Source organism: Aquarana catesbeiana, linkage group LG12 (genome assembly GCF_042186555.1).
Source record: "Aquarana catesbeiana isolate 2022-GZ linkage group LG12, ASM4218655v1, whole genome shotgun sequence".
Classification (NCBI taxonomy): Eukaryota; Metazoa; Chordata; class Amphibia; order Anura; family Ranidae; genus Aquarana; species Aquarana catesbeiana.
In genome coordinates this window covers 39,456,370-39,465,615 of record NC_133335.1, presented here as the reverse complement: position 1 = coordinate 39,465,615, position 9,246 = coordinate 39,456,370, and the positions used below count along the sequence as shown (strand labels likewise).

At 45.8% G+C, this 9,246-nt stretch overlaps 1 protein-coding gene across 10 annotated transcripts in view; it reads right to left on the bottom strand.

The window, feature by feature from the left end:
- Positions 1 to 1,031: 1,031 nt before the first annotated feature.
- Positions 1,032 to 9,246, bottom strand: part of LOC141114125 (microtubule-associated protein tau-like) — a 115,342-nt gene continuing 107,127 nt past the window's right edge. For 8 of the 10 annotated variants that reach the window (XM_073607616.1, XM_073607617.1, XM_073607612.1 and 5 more), the window contains one exon: positions 1,032 to 2,530. In XM_073607616.1, coding sequence (XP_073463717.1) covers positions 2,315 to 2,530 — 216 coding nt within the window. In that variant the 3' untranslated portion in view covers positions 1,032 to 2,314. The remainder of the gene's footprint in view (positions 2,531 to 9,246) is intronic. The other 2 variants (XM_073607619.1, XM_073607621.1) reach the window with 1 other exon arrangement.

Genomic DNA, 9,246 nt, shown 5'->3' with positions numbered 1-9,246 from the left:
CTCTAAGACCGAAAATCACATGGCTGCTGATCACTGTTTTCAGTCTTCTCAGAGTGGAGAGCAGTGACTGTCAGTCATCACTCTCTGCTCTGCCCCTCCAGTGCTCTCTAGATTGCCAGGCTGGGGAGGGACAGGCGCAGCTGGCTCCAGCTCTTAGCTCTTAGAACTGGAGACAGCTGGGTGGATCCTGATAACATGGTCGGGATCCTTTCAGTGCCTGGAGCGTCTCTGTGATGGTGGGGCTTTAGGCTGATTCTGGGTCACAGGAAAGCAAAGGTACACTCCTGTGACCCACAAGAGAAGCTTTAAACATGCTGGGGGAATACATGTAGTTCTATTCCCAGCGTGTTTAAAGTTATTGAACTACATATATTCCCAGCATGTTTAACGTTATTTAAGACTAAGCCAATCAGGACTGGTTCTCCTTTTAAAGGGCTACGTTTGACAAGACAATATTTCCATTATTTTTCTAACTTTGCTTCTATCTGATCTGAATAGAATTTTGGGTGAGTTTCTGGTGGTGGCTTCTGTTACCGCCAACGTATCATTTCCCACAGAGACTTGAGTGGGGAAGGTTTTCCCACCGTAGTCCAGCTCTACCCCATCCAACAAGGTTATAACAAAGTTGTCACTCTGCTCCCTGGTCCTACTTGGTGGTAGAACTGGGTATCAGCCCTGTAGCCCACCACCCCCAAGCCATATAAGCTGTCGGCAGCTGCTTTAGTTTTACTGGTTCTCAACCTCAGCCCTTAAGTACTCACAACGGGCCATGTTTTGGGATCTTCCCTTAGATAAAATAGCTCTTTATCAATACCATGTCATCGATATTAATTTAAAGCAGCTGTGCAAAGAAAAGGAAAACCAAAAAACCTGGCCCACTGAGGGTACTTGAGGACTGCTGTTGAGCAGCACTGCTTTAGTTCACCCACAACCCTGCGCCCTTGTAGGTTTAGTGTATCATATCTACATGCCGATAGAGTTGATAAATTAGCCCCCAATAGGTAACAGACTAAATCCCAGAGACCCTGATATTTTGTATTAATAACTTTATTTCCAAATCCACTTTTACAGCAACAGACCGTGTGAACCAGCTGGTCAGACACGACACAGAATATGGACAGCCACAGACACAAGGGTGGGGTTGGGGGAGGGGAATTGATTATCAATGATGTTAACAGAGGAGAAAGGAAGGCAATACTGAAAATTAGGGAGGGGGTGGGGCTTGCTGAGATCAGACGACTTGCTTCATTGAAAACTAGCAGCCACTGCAACTTCTTCAATCCCGTATTTTTGTTAACGCAGCGAGGTCAGAGATAGAGGAAAGCTTGGCAGACTTTTGCAGAGATCCTTAGCTTATTAAAAGGCAAAACAGGGTAGATGTGTGGTTAATCATTGGCAGGATACAATGAAAATGATCAACATGCTTCTACAATGGACTTAACCCGCTCACTGCCAATGCAAAGGCCTTATCCTTCCAGGAACGAGCTGCAGAGGGTGCTGGGTGTGAAAGTGTTAGAAATCTCCTGCAATGGAAGTCTCCCTTTGCACTATTTTGGCCATACCATGTTTGCAACAGTTTTTTTTTTTTTTTGGTTTGTCCCTAACTACAGCTGGGGGGGGAGGGGGTTTGAGAGAAGAAACTTGGCAAGAGGAAGTGCCAGGCGGCCCCAAACAATTATTTTGTGCCTCCATCTGAAGAACACGCAACAGCTTTCAAATCAATCCATTACAATCTTAATTCTAGAAGATAAAAAATAAAAAAAGGGGTTAAACTGAGCAGATGCTGACTTAAGGAAGCCCTCTTAGCCTGCAAGGTGCAAATGACCACCTAGGTAGGAAACAGAAACTGGTGCAGGACATGTCATAACCTGCTCCCTCTAGTGGTGAGCTTCAGGTACTGTCAGATGTTGTATGTAGTAATGGGGTAGTGGTATGCTCTAGATCCAAACACTGTGTTCTGTTTCAGCCTATCGGGTACCAATGCAAGTGGGCACTTAGGAACAACACTCTCCTTCAACACCCATTTTAATAACGCAAACCAAAATATACATAAACATTGTTTAATACCATCTTTGCCTCTGGAGCAATGAAAAGAATATACACCTAAGATTTTCTCCCCTCTGCTACTAAGTGGGTGGAGATGGTCTTCCAAGGATGGGAAGTGTAATAAATAAGTATACAAGAGGCCCAGTTTAATTATGTAATTGAGTGTGGGGTTTTCTTTTTGTTACTTTTTCCCTTTTTATTTTACGTTAAATGTGTCCCTCGCACCCTCCAGCTCCCATCATCCTTCTTCCTTGGGGGAAGGGACATATCACAAGCCTTGTTTGGCGAGGGAGGCGGAGACTTGGTCGGCCAGTGTGGACAATTGCGGGGAATCAGACATGTTTATGCTGCCAGAAGAGGAGACGTTGCTGAGACGGCGGGGGGAGGTGTCCCCGGATGGGTTGGGAGACTTGTACACGATCTCTGCTCCGTGGTCCGTCTTGGCTTTTGCGTTCTCCCGGAAAGACAGTTTGTGGGACTCAATCTGGGGGGGCAGGAACCAAAAAGAAATTAGAGGGGGACTGTAATGTACCAGTGACACCACCAAAAACAGCATTTACATAGGGCAACCCTGTGCTACAACCCATTGTGACCACTAGGAAATGGCTGAAACGGTTTGCTGTGTGTTTTACAGAGCATGGCTCTTGGTTTGGGTTTGTTAGGATGTTTGGTATGACTCTTTTTTTTTTTTTTTTCACTTTAGCTATTATACATCATTAATTTTCATGATCTGAGAATCACAGTAACATTTATTGAGCCACTGAAAAAAAACTGTTCAGCAATATGCTTTACTACTTTCCTAATCTCAGTGCAAATATATTGACAGAGCTATTAAACTCCAGCGATGAAGGATTAGGACCTCTACTTCTTGTATGGGTCAGGAATTGAGTAGAACTCTCAAATTTTTAGATGTACATATGTGAATGTAACTCAACGTCATGCGTTTTAAGGGGAATTTTTAACAGCCCTATACAAAAACCTTATTTCTCTGGTTCATTGATGGAGACAAAAATTCAGATACTGTAATGTTCTATTTCTACCTGTGGGCAAACAAGGCCCTTCGGTGTTACTGGGTAACCTCAGTGTCTTCCTTCTGCAGAGGAACCCTCTATCCTGCTAGGTCAGCTGGGACCAGCTTTGACTGTCCTTCACCCTGATAGGTCTGCATGGGTTGATGGGGTGATACTGAGGATTCAGATCCCTGTTACTTCAGAGCATTGATTTCTGTGTCTGGCATCCCCTGTGTGGGACACAGCGACAAGCTAAAGAGAGTAGACATCATGTCTTCTAGTGGATTATATATGCCTCCACAAGCAGCTTTAGGTTTCAGCACTGGAAATGGTACAGATGGTAACTAACAATGGTCCCTCACTGGAAAGGTTCACAGCATGTTTATCTCCAGGCCCACACCATCATTAGATGGGCATTTGCCACTCTCCTCTCCTTTGCAGGAGCCTTGGCCACAGACGGAACCAACCTACCTACCAACCTTAGCCACCTTCTCCGCTGTTGAAGGTCTAGTTCTGTGCAGTCTAACGTATCTGCCTCTTTGGACCAGGTATTACCTGGTTTGATCACTCAGCCTCTCCATCAGGCAACTGATGGGATTCTTCTTTCCTCTCTTGGAGAATCTTTAGTTCTGGGGTTGCACTCTGGTGTTCCAGGACAGGTGATTTCTTCTAAATCGTGGGGTCCTGCTTTGGGCAGGTCTCCTAATTTTGTATCTGTTGGACACCATCTAGGTACAGCTATGTCTTCACCTCTGAGAACAAATGCACGTCCTTTTTATCATTGGGAGAAGTAGTCTGGTTCCTGTGCTGGTCAATGCCATGCGTCTCTGACTCCCCTATAAGGACAGTCCCCCTGAGAACTTGTTTCTCTTAACTGGTAGCCTCTGGCTGTGGAGGAGAGGGTCACACATCTAGGTGCATCTCAGATACCTGCATTGCAGGTGAAATGGGAAATGGTTAATCTTTAACTTAGTGTTTTAGGGTATGCTGTACACAGGAAGCAGTGTGGTCTTTTTACTTCCCTCTTTGTACTAAATATAGAGCATCACCTGTTCTGGCACCTTCACCGCTTTTTTTTTTTTTTTTTTTTTCTTCTTTCATGAATACAATGTATCTCTCATTGGCTGAATCAGAGATAATGATATGTCATCTTCCCATGTCAGCCAAGCAGAGGAAGCCTTGTATTCAATGATTAAAAAAAAAATGCAAGGCTTCTCCTGAGTGGCAGAGGTGTCAGAACAAGCAATGCTATATTTAGTGTGTGGAGAAGTCCCAGGAGTACTCACAGGAAGAGGATGCCACTTCCTATGGTTAGCATAGTCTACAACACTAAATTCAAATTAACATCAGGATTTTGTTGGAGCCAAGCTGGCCCCCAAAGCAAGTGTTATAATGTATTGCCATTCGTGGAGTTTAATGTTTTTTGGGACCTGTCCATCTGCAGTTAGGTACTCCAGCCCTCCCGGCCAGTTTTCAGACTTTTAACCAAAGGTCCTTCAAACACCTTCCCCATATTGTGCTTTCCCCCTATAGTGATGACATTCCTGTTCTTTGCTCCACAAATGCTAATGCTTTGCTGGATGGGGCAGGAGCCTACTTCGACCGATAGTTTGAGGTCATGCAGAGCAGGCAGGATTTGTTCAGATCTCTCTTGGGTTTGCACCAGTGGTATCTTGTATACTTGTGTGGGTGTGTTCGTTTCTTCCCCACCCCTCTCCCTGTTTTCTTCCCATCTCAGCAATCTGTGGTTAGGTTCTAGTTTACATCACCTGTCTTGTGGGTGTGTTTCCCATGGATTACCCTAATCATGGTGACTTTGTGGGATTAAATCCTGGGGTTCTCTGGCAGACTCAGGAGATACTCTAGCCCTTTGTAGGCCGTTTTAGTTAAATTTAGTGTTTTACTTAATTTTAGTTGTCTGGCCAGACCATCCCTATGACATGGAGTTCCTTCTCCTCTCTTGATCCTAGCGGGTCAGAGGCATAAAGACTTAGTCGGGCCTTCCTCCTTAAACGGAGTAGTCATATGAGGTCAACTCCTTTCTGATGACTTTTGTTCTTGTTCTTCAGCATCAGGTTGATTCTCAGTGTCCTTCATCTGGTCATAGGTTGGCAGGGGAATTTCGCCTCATTTGGGTCAGATTCAGGCGTTTGTCCTATAGGCTCCTTGGGCTGCAGGTAGTCTCTATTTTTGCATGGCCTGTTAGCAGTTGTTGCCGTTTGCCCACCTCTCAGCTAGACTTTTAGGCATCCCAACAGTATCTGAATTCTATGTCCCTTATTGGGCACCCTGTGTTTGTTTTGGTACTGCTTGCTACAAAATGAGGGATCCTGGGTAGAGGTGGGATCAAAAAGAAATCCTCTTCTAAGTATAATCTAACAATATCTGAATTCTGTATTCCTCAATGAACTCCTAAATTTTTTTTTTTCTTTCTATATAGACTAGTCACTAGACTGACTTAATAACCCCACCACTGCCTCCTAGCCCTTTAAGATGATTTAAATGCCAGGAAGCAGAGGCTGTCACAGCAGTCACATGACCGAAAGCTCCCAATTGCAAGTATGTATCAGGAGATTTCTGTGACCCTTTAGGGAAATGGTTTACTATGCTGTGAGTGTGCCCTCAGCACAATAGACAGTTTCCCTATATAGGCGCATATGTGCAGCCGTTTGGAGTTAAAGCCCACTGGCCGACAGGCCACATATTGTGCAGCCAGCGGGAAGTGCTTATGTCTCTATTACATAAATCAGGGATATGCAATTAGTGGACCTCCAGCTGTTGCAGAACTACAAGTCCCATGAAGCATAGCAAGACACTGACAGCCACAAGCATGACACCCAGAGGCATGATGGGACTTGTAGTTTTGCAACAGCTAGAGGTCCGCTAATTGCATATCCCTGACATAGGTGAAGGTTATCATACAGTTGTACTTGTTCTGTAATGTTGAATGCATTTCATCTCTCATCTAAGTGGCTTTCTTCATTCTGTACCTTAATATGTCTGTTGGTGATGATCAATCTCAGTCTGGTGTTGTAGAGGTTTTTAATAATCATCCCCAGTTTGTGTTCCAGTGGGTGATGGGAGTCTAAAAGCAGACACTGTGGGTGGTTTCATGTTGACTTCAGTGTCGTCACCCCCCCAAACATGCAATACAGTCTGAATGGGGTAATTTGGTACACAGAACAAATGACCCTTTCTTGTTGAAGGGGAAGGGGGGGGGGGGGACGGGGACGTGACTTGGACACTGAATCTTACAGGAAACCTACACACACAGACCCAGGATCTGCTTTTTGATTTCACTACCCAATGGAACAGAAACTGGAATTTATTAAACTCTGCAACACTGGACAACCAACAGACTTAGTGCTTTCAAAGTTTGTGTCTACCCAGACCGGGAGTGATTACCAATTCTATATCGGGTAGATCGATCTCATTCTATAGATGTCAAATTCTATAGACAATGTTAACAGAGCAAGGTTGTCATATCTATATGACAGAGGTGGGGATTTTTTTACATGCATGTGTACAGCATTATATTATACAGAAGAGCACTTTTAAAAAAGAGAACATTTTAGCCCCTACCTAGGCCAACTTAATTCTATGTTTCCAGAAGTAATTGCTGCATGCTGTAGCTCGGGGGAGGGGGGGGGGGGGGGGGGGGAGTCTGCAACCTGTAGATCGCAATTTACCAGTTTGATCACGGTCTGGGCTTACTGACCGGCCATCAAACGGAGTGCAATGCAGGACTACTTGTAAAGTTGGAGCTGTAGTAGGAAGCAAGTGCAGCATAAACCGATGCCCCCTCTGCAGTGCTGGCTCCTGTCCCATACGGAGTGATACCAACTGCACTCCACCTCTTATCCCGGCTAGCGGTCTCCAGTGTGGTAGCAGCAGGTCAATGGGAAACAATACACTGGGCATAATGGTATAGGGCTGTTTACCCACACTGCGCAGGTGCAGCCTTCCTGCGCTTCGCCATAGACGTCTATTATATCCTACCTGAATGCAGGAGTTTTGGTACGCTTTCAGAAAGTGCACCGCACCTGCAGAATATAAATAGTCTACGGCTAAGCGCATCTAACCCAGAAGAGTTGCAGATGTATTGTGGTGCAGGTAAGCCGCAGCTTATAGTGGGCTCAGAACAGTAAGAGTTCATTTACATTTGCATTTGGGGGGGGGTAAAACCCCATAGTTAAGGTGTGTTTTTACCACCCAACCGCATGACCTTTAGCTGCAGTGGCCAGGGGTGTACATGTCGCAGCAGGAATTATATGCTCTGTCATAGTCGGTGTAGCACCTGCCAAGCATGAGCCATTCAAGTAAATGAGGCCTCTCTGCAAATGCCCTGCAACCTTGTGCAGTACAGCTAACAAGGTTAAAGCAGGCAGCCTTATGTTGCATTCTCGCCACCTGCTTTAACCCCCTTGGACCCCGCAGAAGCATTTAGTTGCGGGGCACTTGCAGAGTGGCCCCATTTACTTGAACGAGTTGCGTTTGGCAGGCGGTAGCACCCACCAAAAGCAACAGGGGGTTGAATTCCTGCTGCATTTGTACACCTTTGGCTGCTACCTCAGCAGCTAAAGGGTGTAACCATTGGGGGGGGGGGGGTAAACTCAACCGCAGGGTTTTTTACAGCCCCCAACTTTGTGTGAACAAGTTCTAAGGGTGCCGCTGTGGACTGCAACTAAGGGCTCATTCACAAGGGCAGCAGGCATCTCTGTGCTTCTAAAAAGCGTCCGAGTGTATTTGACAGGTGGTGAGGAGGTGATACGTTGCTTCCTCCCCACCTGATTTAAACTCATGATTGCCGTGCAAAGCAGGCAATTGCGACACGGTAGTATGGCAAATGGAGGTTTAAACCAGGTGTGAGGAGGCAACACTGTGCCCGGTGATTTTTTGACTTCTCCCGTATTGTTCAGTTAGATCTTCACCTCCTTGAAGGTTGCTTACCCCTGCTGTAGCTGGATATGTTCTGGAATACTTGCTATAGCATGACCTGGATCCTTCAGACACGCTCTGCACATTGTGATTTCAGTACATGTACTATTTCATGTGTTCTCTTGTATCTTTTCTAAACAAATTGAACTGTAGTTAGTTTATGGGGACTACACATGCACAGCAAAGTCATATCTGGCAGATTTCTGATGTTTTTCCCATTAGACTTGTTTAATAGAGCTGTATAAAAGGTATCCCATGAGTTCCCTTAACCACTTGCCTACTGGGCACTTTCTCTCTCCTCTTGCCCAGGCCAATTTTCAGCGCTGTCACACTTTGAATGAAAATTGCACAGTCATGTAACACTGTACCCAAACTAAATTGTTATTTTTTTTAGACCATTTAACATTTTCTAAATAAGTCATTTTTCTTCTGCACTGGTGGGGCTTCACTGATTATCAGTGTAAATGTCCCCTGTGTGGATTTGCTGGTTATCGGCTCTCCTCACACGCGTGTCATTGGACACAGCTGGTCACGTGGTAAAGAACTGCTGATCTGCCAATCTGTGGTCAGCTGCTTCCGAAGGACACAGCCAGGGCTGGTGCAAGGATTTTTGACACCCTAGGTGAAACATAATTTTGCTGCCGCCCCTCCCCCCCCCCCCCCTTTGCCCTGCCCATGTACACCCCACCTTTTTAATGAAGTGCTCATCAAGTTTAGCCCACCAGCGCCCATCAATGAATGTTTGCTTGCTTCCATTCATTTGGGAGTCGGGACACAGTCCTCCGCCGCAGATGCGCTTCTGACACTATGTGCGAACAGAGCGGCGGCTGCCTGCTAATGCTAAGACTTAGTTGCTTGCTGCAGAGAGAAGAGAGTAGGAACACCAGTGGCCGTGCGCCCTAGCTGGCTGCCTAGTGGTAGCACCGGCCCTGGACACATCGATCACTGCCTGAGCGCGAGAACGTCATACGATGCCCTCCTGGCAATGTGCGACCGCGCTGTAGCTGTCATTCAGCTATAGCACGGTCGTGAGGAGGTTAAACTGGGTATACATGTATAGTTTTTTTTGGGGGGGGCGGTTCCCTTCAACTACAAAATAGGGAGTCCCCCTCCCTGTCAGAACACAATAGAGCAATGGGAGAGATTCCTCCATCTACATCGCTTGTGTGGGGGATCTGTTTTTTTTTTTTTTTTTTCCAGAACCCCACATCAACACAAGTGATGTAGATGGAGGTATCTCCACCGTTGCTCT